Here is a 26,943-nt window from a genome sequence, read left to right on the forward strand (position 1 = left end):
ACGGTCGGTTGCTTGTGCTCCTAAATGGTTATATTTTATTCGTTCCCAATATCTTGCGGGTGACGACAACCACTAAATAGATGAGAGTTTAAATAACAAAGATTCCTTTTCTTAACTCTTTATACTTTACTTAAGGAGTCAGTTTTAATCGACCCGAAGCATCACGTTAATGATTCACTTAAGCGATAAAAGTACTTCGGACTTGAAACTTCAAGCACTTGATAAACACGAAGCTCAAAACCAAACAAATGGAGAAAAATTTAACAAGGACGTTTTGTTTGCTCAACTTTTATTTCTCCAAGGCGAATTGAAAAACGCGAGTTTAATATTCATCTTCGGCTTCTTCAGCTTCGCCCTCGACCGAATCGACTCCAACCTCCTCGTAATCCTTCTCCAGAGCTGCCAGATCCTCGCGAGCTTCTGAGAATTCACCTTCTTCCATTCCCTCGCCAACATACCTTTGATCAAAATCAGTCATTGGCATTAACTCGGAAATGAACAGGGTAATTTAAAGCAACGCAACTTACCAGTGGACGAAGGCACGCTTGGCGTACATCAAGTCGAACTTGTGATCCAAACGAGCCCAGGCTTCAGCGATGGCTGTTGTGTTGCTCAACATGCAAACTGCACGCTGCACCTTTGCCAAATCACCACCAGGAACAACAGTTGGAGGTTGGTAGTTGATTCCAACCTTGAAGCCAGTTGGGCACCAATCCACGAACTGTAAATAAAGAAAATTGAAACAAGGCGGAAAATATAAGAAAGTTTACGGGAAATATAAGAAATAAAGTGTGTTTTTATAATTTCCTGGATGGTACGCTTGGTTTTGATGGTTGCAATGGCGGAGTTGACGTCCTTAGGGACGACGTCACCACGGTACAACATGCAACAAGCCATGTACTTGCCGTGACGTGGATCGCATTTCAACATCTGATTGGCTGGCTCGAAGCAAGCGTTGGTGATCTCGGCAACAGAAAGTTGCTCGTGGTAAGCTTTCTCGGCCGAGATCACTGGGGCGTAAGTGACCAATGGAAAGTGGATACGTGGGTATGGCACCAAGTTGGTTTGGAACTCAGTCAAATCGACATTGAGAGCGCCATCAAACCGCAGAGAAGCGGTGATTGAAGACACAATCTGGCCGATGAGACGGTTCAGGTTGGTGTAAGTTGGTCGTTCGATGTCGAGGTTTCGGCGGCAAATGTCGTAGATGGCCTCGTTGTCGACCATGAAAGCACAGTCGGAATGCTCCAGAGTGGTGTGGGTGGTCAGGATGGAGTTGTATGGCTCAACAACGGCTGTTGAAATCTGAAGGAAAAGCGTAACATGACCCGATTGTCGAAAAGCACACCAGACAATGAAGTCAGATATATAATATTTCGCCCGAAGCAACACAGACCGCAGTTTTACAAACATATGTATCAAGTTTCAGTTGCACAATGCAATAAACAAAACAATTATCGTTTTATCACATAAAAATCGCGTATGCCAGAACTTAGGATGTTTTTACCTGTGGGGCCGGGTAAATAGCGAACTCCAACTTAGACTTTTTTCCGTAGTCGACTGACAACCTCTCCATGAGAAGAGACGCGAATCCGGATCCAGTTCCTCCTCCGAAGGAGTGGAAGATGAGGAATCCCTGGAGACCGGTGCACTGATCGGCCAACTTGCGGATGCGGTCAAGGACCAAGTCGACGATTTCCTTTCCTGAAACCAAACCATTTATTAGTTCACCATCTAGTAAGCAGAAAAGCAAATCGTGCAGGCAGCAACTCACCGATGGTGTAATGTCCACGAGCGTAGTTGTTGGCGGCATCTTCCTTGCCGGTGATCAACTGTTCGGGGTGGAACAGCTGGCGGTAGGTTCCGGTGCGGACCTCATCTGAAATTAACACACGATTAGGTATATTCGGTAATCACGGGTGAATGTCATGTTGATGAGTAAAACAAAATAGGTGCCCATCAGTGGCGTATCCAGGGGGGGGGGGGGGTTTGGACCCCCCCTTTTCGGAAGTGACATTAACGTTTATTGTTCGATTTTGTCAGGGTTTACCTCACCGTCCTAAGCTGCGTGTTTTTTTCAGTGTAATTGGGTCGCACGTCTTGCTAATGCGAAACCAAAATCAAAGGCAAAACGCCTTTTTCGTTTCTTGTTTGGTCGACCGTAAACGCAGGATATTTTTTTGTCTTTCGCCTTTCGTTATTCGTTAGGGTTGGCTGATAAACAAGTGGGTGTTCGACAATTAATAACAGTCAATCAAGCGGTCGCTGTAATTAATCGGGCCCGCTGCCTCTTTAACAAACTATACACGAGTCCATTTTAAATACTTTTTGAAATCGCGCTCGCTTCGCTCGCCAGGTCTGTACTGAGTTAAAAAGGTGAAAAACACTGAACTAGATTAACTATTGAAGTGGCGTTTTTGCAGATGTTGCGCTAATGAAATAACACCGGGAAAATGCGATCTTCGTTTAGTATTGCAGGTGGCGAAAGACGTGCTTTTAATTTAGCGTAGTCCCGTAAATGGATTTACCAAAATCGATCACATATATTTCACGGACTTCTTTTCGTTTTTCTCATGAAGTTAACGATTCTACACTAAGCGGTTTCGCAGCTGGCGCCTGGCAGGAGTGTCAACGATGTACGTGTGAAATGTGTTTTGCGTCTAAAAGTTTGCTTTTGCTGGACGTTAATTGGCTGTTTCTGATGATTTTTTTATTATTTATGACGTCATTACAATCGCTGTTTTATGACGTCATATCTGTCAATATTTTATGACGTCATTTACGTCAGACGGAAAATTCCCGAAGTTGAAAATTCAGGACCCCACTCTTTTTGGATTTCTGGATACGCCCCTGGTGCCCATACAGTCTTCCTAGGTATTAAGCAGGGCTGGGGAGCCACCATAAAATAGCATTAGCTCCGGCTCCAGCTCCGGAGCCATGAGGCAATTATTAAATGGCTCCGGCTCCAGAGTCGTAAAACTCAATCCTTTGGCTCCGGCTCCAGCTCCGGAGTAGTAAAACTCATATCCTTTGGCTCCGGCTCCAGAGCCATCAAACACACACCCAATGACTCCGGCTCCGGTGCCACCAGTCACTTATTCAATGGCAAGTTTTAAAAATTGCTTTTGGCTAAATAACGTTGGAGATGGAACAAAATATAATTTCTTAGCTTTAGCACCACAAATTGTAAAATGGCTCCAGCTCCACAAAAATAATAAAAAGGGCTCCGGCTCCACAAAAATAATAAAAATGGCTCCGGCTCCACAACAAAAAATAACAATGGCTCCGGCTCCAGAGAAAATGCTTAGCTCCGGGCTCCGGGCTCCAGCTCCCCAGCCCTGGTATTAAGTATGCACTATTGTTCGTTTTCCAAGCAGACATCTAAGCATTATGCATTTTAATTATTTTTTGTTTTTTGGTTAAATAACGTAGCCTTTATCAAAGGGTGTTTAGTCGACTGTATGTAAAGGTGGTTGTAAAACTTTATGCCACGAAACTTTGCATTTTGAAACTTTAGTAGTGAAAGGATATGGAGTGGCACACAACGTAACAGGCACCGTGATGTTATTCCATAGTACAGTTCGAAATTTCCCTTATTTGCCCTAATGCTGGCAATCAGGCCTGCGCAACAAACGATCCGGAACGAAGTGATAACTTTTGTGCCGTCAAATGCTTACGAAATCACCGAATTTCTCAAGTTAGTTGTTACTTGTGAATATATTAACGTTGGAATCTGTTAAAAATAAATGAAGCCCAGCCTGCTAGAAATGCGTCAAAACGCCATTGTTGGCAACCGAAATTAAAGTAGCCAAAAGCGTAACAGGCAATATTAGGTTAAGGGAACGCTTCGCAAACTTCTCAGTCTGCGACCTTTTGTATTAATTTAATTACACTTTTTGTGAATTTTTTGGTTTGAACGATGTTAAAGTGAATATTAAATAAGTGAGCTTAGCTCTTTCGCTACCTTCTCAGTGAACAGTTTTCTCATGTGCGCAAATCTAAAAGCGTTATGCATATTATGGCATGTTGCATCGCGTGACTCAAACTCTGTGAAAGCAAGTAATATGCGAATCTATTTTGTGTGCCTAATACGTCACGTATCCTTTCAAATAGAAAATTTTGACACTTAAAACCAAAAAGTCAATTTTTTTCGCGCTTTGGGCGATTAAGACTGGGTTTCTGGGTAGCATAGTAGCCCACGAGTACGCTAAAAGAACATTGAACGGTATATTTTTGGACAATATAAACTTCAGTATACGGACATGATATTTTATTTTCTTGTTGCGACCCTTTTACCATTTTGAGTTTTGTAGACTGAGTTTAGCAATCACATAGATAATGGAATAGCCAGATTATAGTGAAAGTCCCGGTCCTTTTACTAGGTTAAACATTTGCGCTAAAAATAGCCAGCGCATAACAAACGAGGCTTTGGGCACAAAACCATGAATCTTTATATAATTTATCACGAGCGAGGTTCCTAACACATGTTAGGAGGTGAGGAGGGAAATGGGAATGAGCAAATATAACTTAAGGGTACTTCAGAAGTCACTCAAGCGGAAAACACAAGTGGATGGGATTGAGAAGTAAACCGGGAACGAACAAAGCACCTTAAAAAGTAGAACTAAAGCGACTAAATTTGTTTATTTCATTGCTTGACACAAAAAGGAGAAAGTAAACTATAACCAGGTCGCCGTTCTTTGTTTAAGGAGGCAAAAACGCGCCGCGCGACTGTGACGTCATACCCACGAGTCGCGGAAATGAATTTAACATGCTTGAATAAGCTTTGCGTTACGGCATGAATTCAAGTTAATGTTTAACGTTTACTTGTCGAAGCTGCTTCCAAACCACAGCGGAAATTGATCAACCCTGAACATTTATCATCCAACTCAATGTCAAACCTGTAATAATGAAACCCTTACAAAGTATAATTATCTGCGGAAAAAAGGTTATTGTGAAAATAAAACATGTTTTATTCACTAACCGACAACAGTCGGCTCCAAATCGACGAACACGGCTCTCGGCACGTGCTTTCCCGCTCCGGTTTCACTGAAGAAAGTGTTGAAGGAATCGTCGCCGCCGCCGATAGTTTTATCGCTGGGCATCTGACCGTCGGGCTGAATGCCATGTTCGAGGCAGTAAAGCTCCCAACAGGCGTTTCCGATTTGGACTCCGGCTTGGCCGACGTGGATTGAGATACATTCACGCTAGAAATGTTAAAGACACATTTGCACCCTAAGTTATTGATTGGGGTTTCATTCGCACGCGATATCTATATCGCAAACCGCAGCCGTGTTATAAAGCGGTGCTAGGAACCTGGACGCTTTTAGTCAAGTTTTGTTAAGGTATACAACACAGCATAAAAAATATAATGCAGAAATATTCCCGTAAGTTGATTTCTGGGCGCTGGTCTGCAATCATAGCACAGCGTTAAAACAATTGTTAAATCAACGCACATTGTTTTGGGTTTTTTCGGTTAGTGTTTGGGTGAGTCAAGTATTAATATTTAATAATATTGATAAACCTACCTAAATCCAAACCCTAATAACGTCCATTGTGGTAGGATTCTAGACCAGTGCCGGTGTTTGCATTATTGGCGATTTATTTTCGACAATCCCATTTTGGGCGCTCTTTCACTATTGTACGTAAAAATTAATAAAAATTTTTTTTCTTTAAATACCGCATACCACAACGCATATAATAAGTGTTATTAATAACAAACATAATATTACTTGACCCACCCTCACCCAAACAATATGCGTTGTGGTATACGGTATTATTATTTTTTTTTTTTGCATAACTTTTCACGTACAATAGTGAAAGAGCGCCCCATTTTGCATTATTGGCGATTTATTTTCGACAATCCCCATTTTGCATTATAATAGCATCAAACTTTGTTAAAAATCGCCAACGGTTCAGTACTCGCAACTTTGCGTGAACAAAACGTTACTTGAATCCTACTTTTTCGTTCGGTGCGTTTATTTTGCTAAAATTATTTGGGTGCGAGTTAGCGTTTGAGTTGGTCAAGTATTATTATCATATTTATTTCTTCCTTGAAATTTCAATTTTAACAACTCGTTTTGGTACTGTACATTAAAAAAGTGGTAGAAAACCAGCGCCAAGTATTTGCATGTTTAGATTTCGACATTTCATAGGCGAACATTTCCCATTTTGCGTTAAAATAGCATCCAACTTTGTTAAAAATGACCGTTCAACACTTGATACTTTGTGTGAACAAATAGGCGGTAAAACACCAGCAGCCATTATTAATGCCGCCTAGATAAGTCTAGAAGTGTACTTTTTAGCTAGCTCTCAGTAACTGTACACCGCAAAACAGTTGTTTACCTACGACGAATAAAGTTAAATCAACCTTAAAACTTACAACACAAGTATTAGCAACAAAATAAAGCATACCAAGTCAACGTACCATTATTCTGAATTAGTAGATCGAAGATTTTCAAGCAAATTTGCGCAGAGGAACGAGACACAGCTTTACGATGTGACTTCACCACTGAATGTGCGCAAAACTCGTGAGTGTTTGTCTGATGTGTCTAGGCGACTATGACGTAATAGTAAACAGTGTTTTTTCGGGCCTGATTGAACAAGATTTAGGTAACTAAGGCTTTTGATTGGTTGTTATTTGTTCTAGAAAACTATTCAAATTAGATAATGTTATTGGTTGGAAATTATTTTAACGTCACGCAAGTTTTATTTGTTTTTCGGGGAATGCGGGTTTGGAAAGACCTTATTTATCATTCCTGGGGTTTTAGGATTACGTATATAACAAATTATTTGATTTGCCAAGTGCCATTTGTCAAATGTTGCAAATAATACCATTAGTTGATAATTTCGTTTGAAGCTATTTAGTTATGAAATCTGTTAAGTTATGTGGGAATAACTAACTCTATAACTCTTGACTACCTTGTGTATTTAAGTGACCAATAATAACCCACAATTAGACGTGTCCAAATTGCGCCTGGGGGTTAGCTTATCAAACATAACCCTAATGCACATTTCCTCTTAGTTGTATCTATTACCATTCAGAGAAAATGTTTAAGACTTCGGAGTTGTGCCTAGACTTGATTACTGAATGTAGATTTATTAAAATCTTACAGACTGTACCCTGAGTTGCAAAGCTGTAGAGATAAAAATACAGAACAAAAAACAATTAAACCTGATAATAAAGTTCCCAGGTTTTATTAACGGGTGACGGCTTTTATAACATGCAATCAATTTCATTGTTTTTAAAATTTAATTTAATTTACCCGAAGAAACAGGGCACCATTCATACAGGACAGGTCATTACAAAAGATAGTGTCAAACTAAATTGTACTACAAAATGTTTTTGTAGGGCTGTTTGTGGGACGGGTTGCTATCCCGCAAGTAAAAGTGAGCCATAATTACAAACAAGCTGTGATGGAGAACAAAGGGTAAACCTGCTTTACGGAAATAAAATATTAGTGTCAAAAAGCAACTGGACACCATTATTAGCGGTTTATTGAATAAACGTTGCAAATATAAAATAACAGTAAGTTAATTTGGACCCATTTAGGACAGACAAACATCTTGTCAGGTAGCTATCAATAGAAATGTTTTAAAAAAATGAAAAATGTGCATGTAGCCATAGTTTAAAATTGTCTCTTCCTATTATAGTAAGTGGATGTTGAAATCAATTGTTTCATATAACATAGCGTGTGCTTCTCGACCTAACCGGCGATTTACACCACAGCACAAAATTTTAAACGAGGCAAGGAAATATTCCATAAGCGCGTTTACAGTTTTGGTATAAGGTGACCTCTCCAAAAGAGAGATAAGTTACATCACATAACTCCAAAACAAGTCGTCGGGGTTCTTGTCAGAAAAGTTGAGAACACTCCAGCCTACACGCGGCATAAACAATCAGGCCAGGCCCCCTGAAGAAACTGACACGTGTATCCACGATCTTATTCTGTTTCCAGCAACTAGGCACTCAGTCGGTCACTGGAAGGTTGTTGAGTACGTCGTACTTCAAGCACCTTAAAAAGCTAACAGGGCGGTATTAAAGAGCGACACATGATATCGAACTGAATTGTATCAAATCTAATCAACTGGGATTTTAATTTGTGTCAAGCGAACGCCGCCGTCATACGATAAGTTTTGTAATGTAATTACGTAACGTTGCTCGAATGCTTGAATTCATTATTGAAGCGTTTCAATTTAAAGGTTTTCCACAAAAGGGACCACTCTTTTAAATTCGAATTTAAATCGCTGTGATTGCCTTGTTTTCACGATTTCACCCAAGCATTTATCCGCATTTCCAGGGCTTGAGTAACGCGAATTAAAGAGCATATTAAAAAGCAGGTCCTGTACGTGATAGGCGTCGAGCCGCGACATGCCATACCGCCGGGAAAGAAAGCACAAAGCTAATTTGTTTGGCCTCCTATCGCTCGGCAAACATGGGTGCGGTGTAATCGCCCAGCAACCAGCCCAGCAAATCTGCGTTCAGCTATCATCCAAACGAGCCTGGCTTCGTATGTTGTCTGCTGTGGCTTGTACTTGTGTATTCGTTGCCCTGGCTGCATTCGAATCACAACGATTAGGCCATCCAGCTGCCTGGCGTACACTGCTGGCAAGTGGAATCGATAAGCCTTCAGTCGCTTGGTCAACATTCAGTCGCTTGGTCAAGGGTGCTGAATCTGACGGTACAGCTCTCACCGAAATAAGATTGAGTAATAGGTAAGACCCCATTAATCACACAAAAACACACATACCGCGCTGGTTTAACCTAATGCAAATCTTTAACTTTGTATGTTTTCGTCAATCGTTTCAAATAATAGGTTTCCCCAATTGTATTGTCGGTAATGTGCAATAGAAGTTTTAGTTTTTGAATAAACTTATTCTTGAGTTATAAGGTTACGCGTTGGTATATTAAATTATGGAACACGTTGCAATTTTTTGAAAACATATCTAGTTTAACTTACATAGTGTATTGGCATTTAACGAAAAAAATCGATAGTTATATCACCTAAAAAAAGGTCATATGAAAGTGTATTTAGTGTCATTAGGGATTTTATTCTGCAACAAAAAAATAAGTTCAATTAATATTTGTTTAAACTAAAAAAAGCTTAATGGCGCACATATACATCCAAACCAAAACGTCAAAAAACTGTTGCTATACTGTTCCACAACGAAACAAGCAAGTTGGTACAAAATGTGTTTCATAAAGCCACAATACAGTATGTGGGAGTCTTATTCATAAAGGCGTTGCTGAACGATTTAAGATTACCTTTAGCGCACAACCTAGTGGTGGAAATATAGGTCTACCGCTGGATAAACATCTTTTATAAATCTATATAGTACAAGAAATTGTCGAATTAAAGTGTGCAATTGTATTTCCATCTGTGAAGAGTTTCTGTAGGCTATTGTACTTTTCAAAAAGTGAAGCAAATTTAAAGTTTAACGAACAAAAAATCTATTGAACTTATTTTAAAATATTCATCATGCTTTACAAACTTCTTAGGTTGAAATCACTCCAGAAAAGATGTTCAATGCAAGCCAAAGATTCGTATACCATCAGCAGTAGTTCAGTTACGCCAGCACAATTTCAATACGTCATAGTTGATGACGTAAACAAGGTAAAAGTATTTGCGATGGCATTTAATCTGGAGTAGTCTTACGTAAATCATATAAGTAAGGCACTTCTTTCGATATTTTAATTCGTGTAATTTTCCTAAAGCATTTTTTTTAGTTAACGACAGTTTTTGAAACAAAAATCGGTTCTCGTTGACCTGGGTCAGGAATTACTTAACAATTAGAATTTAAAAACTTGCTGTTTTCGGTCAAACTCATGCGTAAATATGAAACTGAAATTAAATCTAAATACATTCAAGCAGAAGGCACCAAAAGCATTATTTTCAATTTACTCTAAAATTGAAAAAATGAATAAAAATTTAAAATTTAAAATATTGAAATTGGAACAACATTATTTCCACGTACCGCAATGGGTCCACGGATCACAGGTTACGAACCCCTGACTTAAAGTTAAATGACTAAAGGTATACTCATGCATTTGCAAATGCAAAACAAAATATTAGGCTAATTTTATTTTTTATTATCCAAGTGTGATTATTCAACGTTGTGATGTTGGGCACTTTTTGCATGACGACGTTTTTGTTGTTGCAGGTTTTGTTTTGCTATGTGTCGAAGGCAGGCAACAGCCACTGGAAAGCAGTTATGGCAGTTTTGGGAGGTTCACTGAAAAATTCAGACCACTCACGTCGCTATGGCAACGTGTCAGAAGTTCCAGTTAAAACAGGATCACCAATACATGAGCCCGAATTTTTCAAGTAGGTCCCGAAAATTGCATAATTTGTTAATAGTTTATTATTGCTTTTAATAGATCCCAACTGTTTCCCTATATATTAAACATTAAAGCAAGAAAAGCTATCGATATTTATATGGTTTCGTAACTCTGTATAAATTATTTTTACCAGAAGTGATAAGGTTAATTCAGCGTAGCTGAAACAGCATTCTTTATTGCTTAAAAATAGTTTGGTTTAAACCTTTGTAATTATTTTTGTTCGACTTGTGCGTTAAATACGCCTTTTTATTGTCAAAGAAAAACCGCACAAAATTTCGTAAGAAACGCAATTACTTTTTCTTAATAAAACAGTAACACATTTTTGTCCGTTGTTTTCCAGAAAACTTAGCGACTACAGTCCAAGCAGAATTGAAAAGATTCTGAGAGACCCGGCGTACTGTCGATTTATGGTCGTTCGACATCCTTATGCAAGACTACTATCAGCTTACAAGGTTTGTATTAATGCCCAATCAACGCCGTGTTTGCAAAATTTGATTAAAATGCCATATATAGGTTAGCAAAAAAGACTACGATTCAAATCCTGTGTTGTACTGTAGTTAGGCATATACAATCGAACTAGTGTGTAAAATTAGCCAAGTAGGTGCAACAATTCCAGTTGTAAATACAGAGCCCTAAGCATTTGTCGAACATTAACGTAATACCTTTGGATCGTAAAAGCTGGAACTTGTAGTAGACATAGAATAAATATCAAAGCCCATTCCAGAAGTAGGTGGCATATTTCACATGTTTCGAACGTTTCATATATATTGTTGTTGAATTGTTGAAAAGGGACAAAGAATCATCAAACATTACAAATACGCAAAATTTGCTACCTACTTCTTTATGACATTGATATTCAAGGTAATACCTATTTCTTGCGTCTTAAATGTAAGGGCGTAATTAAAAATGTGAACATATTTATATTTCCTTGGTAAAAACTACTCTCCGTAAAACAACTCTTGTTTTAAAGTGCGTTAATTATAATTGGAAGTCTTCATTTTGAAAACCTGCGTTGTTTTTGAGGACAAGTTTGCGCTTAACAACACCATCGTGCGGCGAAAGTACGATCGTTTTTACGGCAAATATATTTTCCACAAATATCAGCGGGGAAACTTTTCGGAAGCGGAAACTGGCTACAAGATTTCCTGGAAGGCTTTTAATAGGTACAGAAATTCGGTAAAGAAAGTAGCAGAGGTTAAATTTCGACTTTAATTAATCAAATAAATACATTGGTCGCACATTTAATTTTAGTTTCTCCGACCTAGTTGTGCTTAGTCACATTTTTGGCATTTTTGAAATTATGAAGAGATTGTTATATACTATCACAATTCATTGATACCTGTAGGTGTAAGTCAAACGGCAAAACAGTATTATAACATTGTCCAGCAGATTAATGAGAGATTTTCAGGCTTAAAATATTTAAATGTGGTTATCAACTACTGTCGATATACTATCAGCCACATATGTATTTTTTAATTGGTGTTTCAAATATATTTTTTCTATGTTTTCCCGTTAAATTCCTAATGACAACTTGCATAGCTATGTTTAAAATGAGTTATTCGAAACGTTTAAAGTGATACCTAGGCTACTTCTGTACGGTCATTAAGATTCTTATTACAACATGCATTTAAAATAAACACCAAAAAGACAAAAACATGGACGACTAAAATCTTTCAGATACGTCGCAGATCCGAGCCTCACAAAGTTGAACGAGCACTGGCGACCACAACACCAGCTTTGCCTTCCTTGCAAAATACACTATGACGTCATATCTCATCTTGAAGCAAGCCGAACAGAAGCTCCTTACATTTTAAAGAGGCTGGAATCCAAACTACCCGAAAACGCTGGGATAAAGCTGACTTATGCAAACGCATATCCGGGACACGTCAGTTATAGAAAAGCAAGGTCGTATTTTCGAAACTTGCCCAAATATGTGTTGAAAGGCCTTTTCAGCCGCTATGAGCTTGATTTCGAACTGTTTGGATACACACCTGGAGATATATTGCAAAATTTATAGGATGGAAGGGGAGTCCGATAATATCGGATCGTTCCCGATACCCGATAACGAATGGTGGTATCGGTACCCGTCCGATATTAAGGTGGAATCGGTGTCGGCATTATACCACACTCACATGAACTTTCGGCCATGATTTGCAATGAAACGCAGCAATTTTTACACTGAACAGCAAATTTGTCACAAAATAGTAAATTACCAATTAAAGATAGCTTGAAGCTTTCTAGCGTTAAAGCAAGTTGTGGCTTAAAACACCCTCAAAAATCTTTAATTGTACAAATATTGCTTGTTTCAACAATATTTTAAACGTCATGTTGTATCGGATCAGACGCAGTGTAAATTTGGCCGAAGCATCAAGTACGATGTCAGACCAAAAAATAAATTATTGGACATTCCTAAAAAGAAACCTATACTGCACTTTTTCGAATGTATTTGACTGTTGTATTGTGAAACGACATCAGATATTCCCTCACCTTGGCGCACACGATTTCAAGACGAATGAATAAAAGTGGACGTCGTATAAAAAGTAGCGCCGCAAAAAAGAAGTTCGTGAAATAAACACCTTACGTTAGTTCGCCACCGTCAAATAAAAAAGAAGCAATACTGATGACGTTAGACGAGCAGTTCATATGTTTAAGATGAATTTCTAGGCAGGTTGGTTTTGAAAAATTTAAATCAGGAACTTTTTTTGTTCTGCTATATCTTTATTATGCCGAGTCAGAATTTTTTTACGTTGATAATAAAAACTCTCCACAAAGACAACAAACATGACAAAATCGTTGTGTGGTTTTAACCGTAAAAACACAATAGGCATCATATAATTGTCAGTCAAGCATTCAAATTAAAGAACCTGGCTCAATAATCTCAGGCAAGATTGCAGATAAAAAGCACCTACAAAAAGCCAAGTATACAAATAAACACGCGTTCATTTTTTTCGGTCCGCAACTCAAAACAGCAAGAGAGTAGTCTACGAGTAGATATTACAGTTAAACTATCCGAGTACTCCAGGTATTCTTAACTATAATTAAAACCCGAGTGTATAGTAAGTTTGACACATTGCGAGTACTCAGAGTTGGATTTTTCACGAGTAAATTGAGTGTTACATTTAAGTTAAGGTATATTCCCGCTTTGATGACGTTCGAGTTAGACTGGCAGTGAGAAATTCGGGTAGCCAGAGATAGGCTTGTCAAATGTAATCAAACAGTCTGAATAAGATTAAATACCAGTCGTTTGATTAAGCTGATGTTAAACTGATACAAGCACGCCTTAATATAACGAGTGAAACGAGTAGCGCAAGTTAAAAAAGTTATAAACAACGGAAAATCTCAAATAGTCTAGTCAGCCAAAGTATTCCGAGTAGGCAGAGTTAGACAAACCTCTAGTAAAACAAACCAAAACGAGTTAAGCTGACCACGAGTAGTGTGACATCGAGTTATCTACGGTTGTGCGAGTTTGTTAGCCACCGACAATCTTTATTTTAAGTCAGAAAAAAATCCCTAAAAGGCCGAGTTAGCTGACCGTGAGTTATATTCATATTACAAGTCCAAGAATAAGCCCTTACATGTCATTTGACCAGGAGTTATGCGAGTCGTGCGAGTTAGGATAACCACGAGTACCGTGAATCAGGCGGACATCGAGTTATATTTATTTTTGAGCAGGAGTTAGTATTCGGGTTATTTTGATAGTACGAGTGAGCAGTGTTTTTTTAAGGTGTTTTGGGGGACCGAACTACTTGGCGGTCACCCAAACCACACCTTAAAAAAAACTTGCGAGTGAGTACGAGTTTGAATTCGGGTTATTTTGAAAGTTCGAGTTAGTACTTGAGTTATTTTGACATTACGAGTTTGTATTCGAGTTATTTTGAAAGTTCGAGTTAGTACTTGAGTTATTTTATTAGTACGGGTTACTACGCGATGTCTTTTGATGGTACGAGTTGGTACTTGAGTTATAGTGAGTCAAGAAGACCACGAGTACTTCGAGTTATTGTGAGTTAGGGCGAAAGCGAGTAGTGCGAGTCGTGGAAAGTGTGCCAGCAGTATGCCCACTTGGGGTCGCCACCGTAGAACGGATGATCGGGAGGTGCATTGAGTAGAGCCTAAAAAAATAAACAAAACAAGTTCGTTAAAAACCTTTGTAGATTCCGCTTATGGATTAGGAGGAACTGTCCATGACCCCTTATTTCTAAATAGTCAAGTTCTATATTCAAATCCTGATAAAAGCTCATTACAAAGTACGTGCGACCGAATTTATTTAAATACCTTCCAAAAGGCGGTTTACAGTTGGGCTAAAATAAAAACCAAAGCTGAAATGTGAGTAAAAACAAATTCTGCCAACATATTTCGCCTGTGTTTAAATACTAAATAATTTTTGTATTTTTTGATATTTCACTTTATATCAGGGACGGCCATAATATAGTAGGCCTACTAATATATACAAATCGCAAATATCAGTTCAAGAAAAAAATAAATAAATAAAAATGAAAAGCAGAGTGCTTCATTATAGACCAAAAGTCATAATATTGTTTCAACTAGTTTCTGTATTGTCGACCGCAAAGTATATTGACACTTTTACATAAACTTTTTCCTTTTTCGATTCACGTACTTTAAGAAAGAAGTACATTGTTCCAAAGACGAATATGATTGTAAACACCCAGAGCAGCAATCGATCGAGTACAGCTGCCACAAAATGCCAGTCTTCAATCATCTGCGATAAAACAAATTTCGTCAAACAAGTCGACGTACAAATGCGATCAAACAAAACATGGTAAAAAGTTATTTGGCGAGCAATTATACGGACATACTTCAGTGCTACCTAACCGGGGTGCTGTTTATAATGTCCTGGGAGTCCAGAGATATTGTGGAATCTTAAAAAATCTGATTTTTGATGAATTGTTAAGCCTCTTACACATCTATGTGTACAATTGGAGTACAATAAACCAATTGATACTTTCGTATATGTGCGTAGTTGATTGTGCTGCTTCAGTTCCATTTATAATGAATAAATTACACTAAACCACTTACCGAAAATTTTAGTAAGGGTGCCGCAAACTATTTACTATTTCTGGGATGCCGTATAAGCCATGAAACGTTAAGAACCACTGGTATACGTAAAAGTGAATGTATTTTAGTAGTGAGACCTTTCAATTATCTGATTTTTGTGTATTTTTCTAGTTAGAATTTGAAGTAATATCGGAAGGATATTTTGCAAAATTAACAATTTTCTTGCACTTTTGTAATTGCAAGTCAACGCCAGCACAAATATAATAACGAAAAGAATCAAAAATGTGAACCAATATTGACTTTAACCATCATATATCGCGACTGTCATCCCCGCTGGTATGATGTGAGCCTTTGTGGGCCATCAAGCAAGCACAGGTAATTCTACCCACCACTTTCATTCTGTCTGTCGTTTTCATGTTCTCGGCGATGTACCCGACAGCGTTGGCAGCGATCAGCATTCCTTCGGGAACGTGGCCGGTAGATGGCAGTAGAGGAGCGGGCGAGTTGTAAGCGGCCTCAAGAGCTGGAACTATTTCCGTGTCACTACCGTTGTCGGAACTAAAAAGAGAGAGTAGCATTGATGAGATGTTCGAGACAAACAAATAGGGGTTTTGCACTGCATTTTAAAAAGCAAGAGTCTCGAGTACAGGGGTGGCCAACCAATCAGAGAACAAGAACCACATTCTTACTTGGCTAACTGCAAAAAGCCACACTAATGTACACATGGGTAGAAATGAGTATCACCCTGTTTCTTACAGACGTACCTTCGCTCAGCTAGATTTTTTATTGATATCGCAGAATAACATTATTGCGTAGGCTTCATTGAACGTATTTTTATTCGGATTGCTTTTCAAAATAGATGCCATCACGCCCTGTCATAGTTTCTACAATGTTGTTGATTAAATATTAGCAAATTGCCATGAGACGTACGGCGTGTTTATGTTGGCAAGTGGCAAGATTTGCCAAAGTTGTCTAATATTTGTGACACTACTACTAATTTGAAATTCGCAAACTGAAGTCCGCGCAACATTTTAAAAACATATTGTTAACCCATGCCACGTGGATATTAAATCATTTGATAGCTCATATACAGCAACTGGTTTCTTTAAGTTGTGATTTGTATGACACAGAAATTAATGTGATTTAAAATAAAGATTTGATCTGTCTGATTTCAAAGAAGCAAAAGGTTCTTTTGAGAACATCTGTCCGATAATATCGATCAGGGCCAATACTTTTGCGTTAAAAAAATACTGGGTATTGTATCGGAATAAAAAAGTCAAGCATGGGACATCGCCAGTGTGCAAGCCGGTGCTTGACAACCGGGGTGCAGTTTCGAATGCTCAACAGCGCCGAGGGATATTTCGTAATCTTTTAAGGTCCAATGCTTGCTTTATTTGTAAGCTTCTTAATACAATTTTTTGTGGAATTGCGATTATAGAAGGCAAACGATCGTGAAGGTTTTTTGTACCCTGTTCGCAGTTAATGTGTGGTGTTTCTATTTAGTGTATTGCGTAGTTACAGTGAACCAGTCAGCAAATGTGCTAGTAAGGGCCGCATAAACTGCTATTTTCTGAAGTATGCAACAAGACAAAAAAATGTTGAGAATCAGTGGTGTAAGCAATAGTTTAAAGAAAAGTTCAACCAGCCAGAATTATCTGCAGCTCAAAGAAACAAAAAGTAAGTACAAACCTGGAAGATCTTCTCTCAGTCTTCTTCTTCGAAGATGCCCTGAAGAAGGCTCGTTTCTCCTGCGCACTCCGAGGAGAAGACAAAAGAGCGCAGCTGGAGTTGCTCCCCACCGGAAGACTGCTTGAAGAGGCGAATGATCTCTTCCTCCTGTGTCCCGGAGACCGCACGTGGCAGAAAGGACGCGCGCTCCTTCGCCTGACCCGCGTCTGCCCCTGGTGGTCATGCCGCGACGGTTTGGTCCGCCACACGTGGGCGTCGTGCGTCCGGTACACGAATACACTGCTTTGTTGTTGTTCGTGGGCGCCCGAGTCGTCCCAAAAGCCCTGGTCGGCCTCGGGTAAGTCCCGGCTCGCCAGGGACCCGTGACCTCTGACCCTCGCGGCGCCGGGGAAGCCCCTACGACGCGCGATGTGCTCATTGTGACGTAGCTGGAGCCTGTTTTTGATCGACGATCGCAGGAGTTCGTGCGAGGCTGAGAGGTTCTTGAGGTCAAAGTTCGTCACGCACGAATTGCGGCATGTGACGCATCCAGAGGAGGCGCTCCTCTTTGCTCTTAACTCCTCCTGCGGATGTTGGATGGAGTCGGCCGGAAGAGTCCGGCTTGAAGAAGACGAGGTTTGCTGGTCGCAGCTTTCTCGCTTTAGACTGGCCGCCGAAAAAGCGCGCTCGTAAGTTTCAAAGCGCGGGAAAACGCAGCCCTCATCCGACAAGTGGACTTTGCCCTCATCCGGCAAAAATCCGTTCCTCTCATCCAGCGAAAATGCGCTTCTCTTATTCGACAAAAATACTCTTCGCCTATGCGACATTAAAACGTTTCGCTCATGCGGAAAATCAACCGTGCTCTCATTCGGCAAATTAACCTTGTTCTCATCCGATAAATTGAATTTGCTCTCATTTGTTAAATAAACTTTGTTCTCGTCTGGTAATAACACGCCCCTCTCATTCGGTAAAAACGAATTCTTTTCCGTCATTGAAACGTTTCTCTCATCCGACATTGAAACGTTCTTATCATCCGGCAAATATACGCTTCTATCATCCGGTAAATGCACCCTGCCCTCATCCAGTAAAGCTCCGTTCGAGCTGCTTACTGATTGGACAGATTCAAATGACGTCGATTCAGGCGGTTTTGAAACCGACTCGCTTACGCAGTTGCAGCTGAGTAGTCGAGTAGAACCGCTGTGCGAGTTACTCGCCCTACTCGACTTCTTTCGGCGCCTGGCGCGAGGCAAACTCGAGTCGGAGAAGTCGGGTATAACCTCCGGGCACGAGTTGGTTTTCGTTGAACACGAGTCCTGGATAAAATTACAAGGAAATAGTAAGAAAACAAGGAATCAAGTAGGTGAAAAATATAGTTAAGCAATAACCAAAATACAGCTTTTTTAGTAATTGTAGTTCTTGTAAACGTTTCGCAAAATATAATTACCAAAGGAGCGTAATTAATATTATGCCTGTTAGCAATAGTTTATATTATGTTAGTTAAGCACGTTAGGGTTTTCTGTCTAAAAAATTTACAAATGACAAACTGTGCATATGTGTTTAGACCGCAATACAAAATCAAACAAGATAACGCAAACAAAGTAGCGTCGTAAAAGTAATTCGACTTAAACAAAGTATAGATCCATTCAAGAAAAGTCTTGTTTTCAATCCCTTGGTCAAAAAAATTCATTCTATTTTTCAAATTATAAGTAGGCTAATATTGGGTAAAGCGTCTTAAGCTAATACAAAACCGAAATCAGAGCAAAACGCCTTTTTCGTCTCTTGTTTGTTCAAGGGTCGACCGTAAACGCAGGACATTTTACTTTTTTGCTTTTCGTTATCGTTTAGATTGGCTTGATTAGCAAGTTTATATTCGACAATTGACAACGCAAAGTCAAGCCTTCTTTCTTTTTTTCTCGCTAAAAACATGAGTTACGCGCAGCTATATTCTTCGCTGTCCGTCTGCTCTAATATGGGATGTTTTTTTGTCTTCAAAAATTTGGTATTAAAAAGTCATTTCATTTTTTAAATAATAAACTATGTTTTTCACTAATTTTAAAATATAAATCATTTTTTAAATAATAAACTATGTTTTTCGGCCATATTTAACCCTTAAAACTAGTCCATGTATCCCAAGGGTCCACGAACCCCAGTTTACTCCTACACTAACAGATTCTTCAAAAAAAACATAAAATTCTTAAAAAATCTATACTAAAATATTCTTAAAAAAGGAAAAAAAGCAGTTCAAGGAAAACAATTAAATGTGAAGAAACCTGGTGTTTATCGAAGGTTGCGTACTGGTTCTTCTGCGTTTCTTCCAGCAGCATCTGTCGAGTGCTGAAAGGTCTCTTCATGCGAAGAATCAAGGGAAGACGCTCCATGAAAAGCTCCTGAACCCAGGGGGGCATTTCAGAGGTGGAGGGGGTACGGTGGTAGGTGTTCAACACTATCACACTGTAATCGAAAGGACATTTTAGTAGGTTTCGAGAAATAAGTAATTTTAAAATTAAAAGTGTAAAAAAACAACAAGTCGACAAACAGTTCAACTATGCTTTCCACTTGTAAGAGGATTTGATCCAAACAGAACCACAAAGGTTAGAAAAAAAATTTAAAACCACTGCTCTTTTTAAATAAAGTTGTTTTAGATATTTTTTATAACCATTGTGGTTTTGTTTGGATCTTACGATATGGATAAAAGAACAACTAGAAGTATAGGAACAGGCTTATAAATACCAATATAAATAACAAATAGAATATTATTTTATCAGCTATTAAAGGATTTGCTTTCAAGTTTAGTATTTGGTATTTTACTCTTTTTACCACTAGATTTATCTGTAAAATGTAAAAACTTTGGGCCGCACACTTATTATTAGAAAGCGATTTCCTCAGCTTTGAAGCGCAATTTGGTGAAACAACGCGTTGGCCTCGCTGCGCTATTGAGTTTAATGCGAAGTTGACATCGATTGAAAGTGATCAAATATTCACCGCAAGCATCAGCGCTTCCACGCCCACAACAGTGCTGGCGTCATGAGCTGCTTGTAGTTACGTCATACATGTGCGTAAACCAAACAGGCGTGACGTGCCTGACTAACTCACGGTCAACGATGTTGTTCCATTCATTTTTTTTGATTAAAGGTAAGTTACATTGGGAAACACTTGGCATTCCTAATGGCTGTTTATACTTAATAATAATGTTGATTTTTATATTTTTAAGGGATTATGCGAGTTTTATGGGTTACATGAGTTCCAGGAATAATGAAGCAGGGGATAATGTGAGTTCAAGAGGTTATGCGAGTTCAAGAGGTTATGTGAGTTCAGGAGGTTATGTGATTGAAGGAGGTTATGTGGGTTTAAGACGTTACGTCAGTCAAGGGATTAAAAATATGTCACGACAAATCCTTAAGCCATCAATCCAAATGATCTCCCAAAAAGTCTGTACAATAACCCTCCCACATGAAATCAAAAACAAAAGGGTTCAATTGAAATCTTGAAGTCAATGGCCTGTTGCGCCATCAAAAAGTCCTTTTCTGACAGAATCAATTGACTGAACAGCCTCATAATGCCCCTAAACACCAAAAGATGCAGTTCACAAATTAGATTAGAATTAAAATTAGCCGACTTTCGCTCGAACTCGCTGAATTAGACAACTACAATGTAAGATCTTCTTGCAAACCAATTTTTAAAAAAAGTTTTCATGTATGCAATTTATTTTTTATTTATTTATAAAAACAACACGTTGTCTTACAAATTACAGGTGTCTAATGGAAACTACAGGATTATTGCAAGAAAAGGCAGGTTTTCTTGCAAGACAGAACAAAACGTACCTGAATATGATGGAAAGTGTGACTGTAAGCATTGTGAAGAGAAGGTAGGCTCCGATCAGGGGAACCCCCAACGATGTCTCGGGGACCCTCTTGGCCAACAGAAGAAGATAAACGGTGAGACCTGCCATTAATAGAGTGGTGATTAGAGACATAACATAGTGTTTTATGCTCTTTTGCCATAGCGGTCATTAAAAAGATGCAGTCTCCTTAAGGGCTTAAGACGTTATACTACTTTCAAGATTTATCCAGTTGCTTTGCCTCGTCTTATAAATCGTGTTTCAATGTGTCTTTCATTATTGTTTTATTGCCCCACACAAGTTTCAATAGTTGTTTAAATATCTTTGTGAGTTCTAGAAAGTTTTTAGCCATCTTCCTCTGTTAGCAGCAGCTCATATCTTGCTGCTTGAATGCTTGTTTGGCCGCTATATATATATATATATATATATATATATCACAAAGTTGCATATCCATTGGCCTGACGAAGAATTACCTGAATAGGTCGTTTAAACGTTGGCACATTTAATCAAAAAAAAATTATCTTGGACTTAGGTTATTTCGCAAATGACTTGACTTGGATTTAGGTTATTTCGCAAATGACTTGACTTGGACTTATATAAAAATGACTTGTTTATGACACTGCATATTGTACCTTTGAAAATACCCCAACAACCCTAAATTTCGTTTCAAGAGGTTTCGTTTTATATACATGTTTAAAAACACAGATTAAATAAATGCTTTGTGCTGAGAATAGTCTGTCAAAACAGGATTAACCTTACTAGAAAGTAAAACGTGAATTGCCATACCGCAATTTTTTGAATTTGCTTGGTAAAAATAGGAAAAAATTGGTTAAAATAGGAAAAAATTACCATGTGTTCCCCTATCGTTTGAAAACACCAAACAAACTTAAACCACGCACCGAGAAGAACTGAGATACTCATCGTCATCTTTTCGCTACTCCCACTCGGAAGATAGAAAACCATCACCGATAGCGAGGAGATCAGGACGCACGGAACAATGATGTTTATGACGTAGAAGAGGGGCTTTCGCTGGATGATCAGGTGAAGAGAAATATCTTGGTAGCGAGGATCGTTTGGGTCCTCGTTGGTCCGGATTGGGCAGTGGATGATCTTCCATTCACCTACATTTCGAAACGAAAGGTTGTTGAAATAAAAATGTTTTTTTTTGCATTTATCGACTTTACTTTAGTAATTACACAAGTCTGCATGAATTTTGTTAAATACATTCTACTAAAAGAATGTAACATTAAAAAAATGTAACCTTGTCAACACTACTGTACCTGCTGAACACCTGAAGGTGCTAATTAATGCTCCGACTATAGAAACTCAGAATAATAACAATTGCGTCCCACCTTTTATAAGTAATGCTTTGATTTACTTCTCAGTCACATTAACTGGAAATGATGCAAGTTTGTATCAAAACGTCTTAATTAAGATGATGAGATAAGTTAATGTGACCAAAATCTATTCAAACCTCACTTGAAAAAGGTGGAACGCAGATCTTATTATTGGGTGTTTCTAATCGTTCGGAGGCATCAATTGTGTGTTGAACAGGTACAAATCAATTTGGGGTTACTGTCTTGGAATAAAGTTACATTACAATATCGGTGCATAGTGTACCTAAAAAACGCCCAAAATTACAAAATGTTTTCCCAAAAATTTTGCCAAAATAACAAAAATGTTTTCCAAAAAAATTGCCAAAATAACAAAAATGTTTTCCAAAAAAATTGCCAAAATAACAAAAATATTTTCCCAAAAAATTAGACCATAAACATCGTTGAACGGCTTTGTCATGCGGACTCACAGGTCGAAAAAACTCTCTCTCTCTCAAGTTCATTTGGCGAGGTCACAAGCAACCTGTCTCGATTTGATTTGTGCCGAATCGCTCACCAATTAATTTTGCCGACTGCAAGTCTTACTGTCAAAGACACTCGGACCTACCGATCCGTGGTCCCCAGGGGAACAGCGGGCCAGCAAAGCCAATCCGAATAAAAGCGTTCCAGGCTAAATCCAATATGCATTGACGCCGAAACGCGGGGACGACAGGCGAGCTGTTGCGGGCGAGACAAGCCTAATTGAATTGCAATTGCACCACGAAAACCTTCCCTCCCCTTCCCGAACACGCAAGCACCCCCAAAAACCGCGTTGCGTTTTTTTTGGCAATTTCTCTATCTTTTTTTTCTATTTTTGTTTTCTATCTTTCTTTTAAATTCTTCTATATCCTCTATCTCTTTTTGTCTTTTCCTCCTTTTTTCTTTCTCCCTCTCTCTCGCTTTTATTCCCTTTCTCTCTTCGTTTCGTTCTTCCACTGTTCTTCTCTCTTTTTTGTTGTTACACCTTCTTTTGTAAATGTGTCGTAGCAGAAAGGCTGGATTAAGTCCCGGTCTGTTGTTGTACAGTCAAAAGGGACGCTGATTAAGAGGCGCGGTCGATTGGCATATTTTTGATCTTTGTAGCCGCGCGACAGCTCGTATTTTAAACTAATTTTTTTTCCTAATTTAATTTAATTTTTTTTTTTTTTTTTTATTAAATTTAACACGATGCTTTAATAAAGCAAAGGTAAACACAAACAATGGCGAACTTATATCTTTACTAACTGCTAAGTAAAACTTTTTCTTTGGCTATGACCAAACGATATTTTTAGCAACGATTCCAGGTAATCCGATCAAGTACTCATTATAAAAGGGTCGCACAATACAAGGAGCGAAATAAACAAAATGCCCTGCAAAATCGTCGAATATTTTGTACATTTTAGAAAAGCCATTGGGCATAATACAATTTTTTTTTGCCCGATAACGTGAACAAATCACAGTGGGGTGGGGGTACATATGTCCAATTGTCCATGGGAGCCAAAATGAGGCCTACAAATGCCAAAATGAGGCTTCTTCTTCTTTAAATCAATGATTTATAAAAATTTGAATTTTTTTCGTATAAAACAAGGTGTATTATGTTAATGTGATTAAACATGTAGGAGGGTGCGCCAATTTCATAGTTTACCCCCAGGCGCAAAATATAGTTGCTACGCCTGTGAAGTCAATCGCCTTATGCTTACCGCTATCCATGTAGGCCTGCTTGTCAAACACCACCTTGTCGTAAGTGCTGGTTATGTAGAGCTCCGTTTTGTCGTACGTGAAACTTCGGAATCTGTGAAGGAACCGTTTTAGTTCGATATAAGGACAGATTCGTGCACAACTCCAGCATAGTTATTTGAAACACAACTAAAAGGATTTTCATACAAACTGAAATAAATAAATATGCCATGTTATATGTCCAATTTAAAATTTAATACAAACTGGAATTAATAAACTGATTATGTGTCCAATTTAAAACTTCATACAAACTAAACGAGTTTTCATACAAACTGGAATAAATAACCAATACCTATATCGAATTTAAAACTTTATCATAAGTCGTATATAGACCAACTGTAATCTAGGAAAATCCGGGAAAGGTACAAAACAATACGAAAAAACAAAACAACTACAAAAAAAGTTTTGCAGTAACGAAATTACCACACGCCATCAATAGTCGACAGCATGTTTTGATCTGCTAACAGCTTATTGAGTTTGCCCGAATCTAACAAATCAAACATATAAGACTTTGCAACGAACTTGATAAAGGATTTAAAGGTGTTTTAAGGCGACAAAACCTACTGAGGTAAAACAAGTTTGTATAGAAAGGTTTCACTAAACCAAGCATTTATATTGCATCAATGATTGTTGAAATTCGAATTAAAACTTTAATTAAGCTAGAACGCTTGTACATTCAAGAATAGGTTCCATACTTTATGGTGCAGTTTTGCCGGTCGAATGGCTTAGGAAGTGTAATAAAACAAATGTTAGGCGACAAAACCCATTGAGGTAATGTTTCACTAAACCAAGCATCTATATTGGGCCAACGATTCTTAAAATTCGACTTTAAACTTCAATAATAAGCTAGAATGTTTGTACATCCATGAATACGTTCCATACTTCATGGTGCAGTTTTGCCAGTCGAACGGGAACAGATCAACTTTTATTTGGCAGGCGCTCTTGTATATAGCAGCGGGTAGCCATTCGACCATTCCTGTGTGGTTGAGAAGTGCATTCACTGGCACCGTAGTGTCGTATTTTCCGTCGTTACTGTGGAGCAAAAACAGTATCGTTATCTTGGTGTCAATGTAATGAGAAGGCACTCATTATAAGTGTATATATACTGCTGAGACATACGACAGAAAGAGGTAAACAAGGAGAACCAACTTGGTGTCAATGGTTGTTGTATTTTTGATACGGTTTTGTTTGAAAACACTTTTCTTTTCAAACAATGAAATAACACTGCAATGCCTCAATTATTTCAATACATAAATGTCTACTATACTCATAATTATAATTGCCAATGCTGGATAAGTACGCATACGTGCACAGAAACTGTGATCTAGCCCTTACGAAGTGTTTTTTTATTAACGATTACGGCTCACATATCATAGCACATTGGAAGCCTTCGACAGACTAACTGAATCAGTCGATCAATGAAGCAAGTAAGGCAGAATAGAAAAACAACTAGTCCGTGTAGACGTTTTTTGATAAATTACTATTCACTGACGGCCATAATACTGCTCTACTTATTGTTATCAATAGCACCCAAAGAAAACATTTAAAGGTTTTTAATACAACTTTAAAATTTAGTTTTTAAATAGTCCCTTAGGAAGCATAGCAGACGTTATTAAATGCAACTTTCGTTGTATTAAAATGAAAAAAAAATTACTAAAAAATAATTAATTTGATTAAATGTGCCTCACAGTTGCATATCCTTATAGCAGTGCTCCGCAACCGGTGTGCCGCGGCGTTCCCGTATGTGTGTTACTTACGCTTTTTAATTGTACTTTGTACAGCAGATTATAACGAAATGGTGCATCAAGGCAGGCATTTTAACTTTATGCAATAATCAATGTAAATTTTCCTTAATATATAAAACTATGACCTATGTTACGTTCAATCGCCAGAAGTCAAATTTTAAAACATATTTTTAACTAACTCAATAACAGGAGTATACATTTTCAGCAAATGATTTTTAACCACGATATAATTATATCTAAAATCGTCGAAAAATGGCTAAACCTGTCGGAATAAACCCAAAGTTGATGGGAATAAGGCCTAAATCGTAAAACCGTAAATTCAGAAGATAAAACAATGTAAAACGCCAAATTCGTTGTCTATCCTCAATCGTCATATATTTCGTAGGTGTGCCGTCAATTTTGTTTACCTGTGTGGGTGTGCCGCAGCGCAAGTGAAAAAAGGTTGCGGAGCACTGCCATAGTACCGTGAAATCAATTAACTACGTCAAAAGAAATTGTAAAAACTAAATGAAAACATATATTTGTAGATAAGAATAAACTTTCCATTGGCAACCTCGCCAATTCTGAGGAGCGAAAAACCTAATTCCAACTTACGCTACTAAACACTCAACTTTAAAGAAGGTATCATGATAATTCCACATTATTATTACCGGTAATTAATTATCGGACAAAATCAGTGGCGAACCGATATGATCGTGCATCATTGGTAAAAAAAAAATAAATATCGGACACTATTAGCTGCAGTTAAGTATTATCAGTACAATAACTAACGATACGATATTATCGGACACTGTTAGCTGGGATTATGTATTATCGTGCTTTCAGCAACGATACGATATTATCGGACATTATTAGCAGCCATCTGAAATCAGCAGTACAATAACTAGCGATACGACATTATCGGACGCTATTTGTTAGGATGAGTATTATCGTATTTTAAGCAACGCTACGAAATTATCGGACCCTATTTGCGACGATCTGATATTAAAAATACGAAATTATTGGACGCTATTAGCCGGGGTTAGGTATTACCAGTACAATAACTAGCGATACGACATTATCGGAATGCACCAGGATTGATATCGAACTTTTTAGCAGTGATACGATATTACCGAACTATTCCGAGCTTTTAGGGGGCCGATACGATATTATCGGACTATTCTGTTAGTGATATCGGACTTTTAGGCGGCGATACGATACTATCGGACTATTCTGTTATTGATATCGGACTTTTAGGCGGCGATACGATATTAT

General features: G+C 38.3%; 3 protein-coding genes across 5 annotated transcripts in view; 1 reads left to right on the forward strand and 2 right to left on the reverse strand.

Annotated features, from left to right (window-relative positions):
* Positions 1–282: 282 nt before the first annotated feature.
* On the reverse strand, positions 283–7,890 carry LOC146146695 (tubulin alpha chain, testis-specific-like). 3 transcript variants are annotated; one of them, XM_083388568.1, is made up of 7 exons: positions 7,882–7,890; positions 4,982–5,204; positions 1,775–1,879; positions 1,508–1,704; positions 813–1,305; positions 528–726; positions 283–458 (listed from the first exon to the last, which is right to left on the reverse strand). In XM_083388568.1, exons 1-7 carry the CDS (start codon positions 7,888–7,890, stop codon positions 323–325), a joined length of 1,362 nt encoding a protein of 453 aa, XP_083244694.1. In that variant the 3' UTR covers positions 283–322. The 3 variants fall into 3 exon arrangements, 2 of the variants coding, with proteins under 2 accessions (XP_083244694.1, XP_083244693.1); XM_083388567.1 differs by lacking the exon at positions 7,882–7,890 and adding an exon at positions 6,425–6,555; XR_014494833.1 differs by lacking the exon at positions 7,882–7,890 and adding an exon at positions 6,425–6,555 and having other exon boundaries at positions 317–458; positions 528–1,305.
* LOC146146696 (carbohydrate sulfotransferase 14-like) lies at positions 6,193–12,471 on the forward strand. The gene is made up of 6 exons (XM_083388569.1): positions 6,193–6,527; positions 9,497–9,611; positions 10,159–10,322; positions 10,677–10,788; positions 11,360–11,499; positions 12,014–12,471. The coding sequence occupies exons 2-6, from the start codon at positions 9,525–9,527 to the stop codon at positions 12,351–12,353; spliced, it is 843 nt and encodes a 280-aa protein (XP_083244695.1). The 5' UTR covers positions 6,193–6,527; positions 9,497–9,524; the 3' UTR covers positions 12,354–12,471.
* A 1,869-nt stretch (positions 12,472–14,340) lies between these two features.
* Positions 14,341–26,943, reverse strand: part of LOC146146697 (uncharacterized) — a 32,379-nt gene continuing 19,776 nt past the window's right edge. Inside the window, exons 7-15 of the mRNA XM_083386969.1 lie at positions 24,827–24,976; positions 23,908–23,999; positions 21,755–21,976; positions 20,839–20,959; positions 19,288–19,468; positions 17,039–18,330; positions 15,739–15,907; positions 14,952–15,053; positions 14,341–14,445 (exon numbers count right to left, since the gene is read on the reverse strand). Coding sequence (XP_083243095.1) covers positions 14,341–14,445; positions 14,952–15,053; positions 15,739–15,907; positions 17,039–18,330; positions 19,288–19,468; positions 20,839–20,959; positions 21,755–21,976; positions 23,908–23,999; positions 24,827–24,976 — 2,434 coding nt within the window. The remainder of the gene's footprint in view (positions 14,446–14,951; positions 15,054–15,738; positions 15,908–17,038; positions 18,331–19,287; positions 19,469–20,838; positions 20,960–21,754; positions 21,977–23,907; positions 24,000–24,826; positions 24,977–26,943) is intronic.

The sequence above is a fragment of the Ascidiella aspersa genome, chromosome 4 (genome assembly GCF_963924565.1).
Source record: "Ascidiella aspersa chromosome 4, kaAscAspe10.2, whole genome shotgun sequence".
Lineage (NCBI taxonomy): Eukaryota > Metazoa > Chordata > Ascidiacea > Phlebobranchia > Ascidiidae > Ascidiella > Ascidiella aspersa.

Bases quoted from the DNA above. Each gene is read 5' to 3' on its own strand.
- LOC146146695 (XM_083388568.1), bottom strand. The intron at 1,880-4,981 runs GTTAGTGAATAA...TGTTAATTTCAG, and splicing joins TTTGGAGCCGACTGTTGTCG to ATGAGGTCCGCACCGGAACC. The intron at 1,306-1,507 runs GTAAAAACATCC...CTTTTCCTTCAG, and splicing joins CTATTTACCCGGCCCCACAG to ATTTCAACAGCCGTTGTTGA.
- LOC146146696 (XM_083388569.1), top strand. From the start codon at position 9,525: ATGCAAGCCAAAGATTCGTATACCATCAGCAGTAGTTCAGTTACGCCA. The intron at 10,789-11,359 runs GTTTGTATTAAT...GTTGTTTTTGAG, and splicing joins GACTACTATCAGCTTACAAG to GACAAGTTTGCGCTTAACAA. The intron at 11,500-12,013 runs GTACAGAAATTC...AAAATCTTTCAG, and splicing joins TCCTGGAAGGCTTTTAATAG to ATACGTCGCAGATCCGAGCC.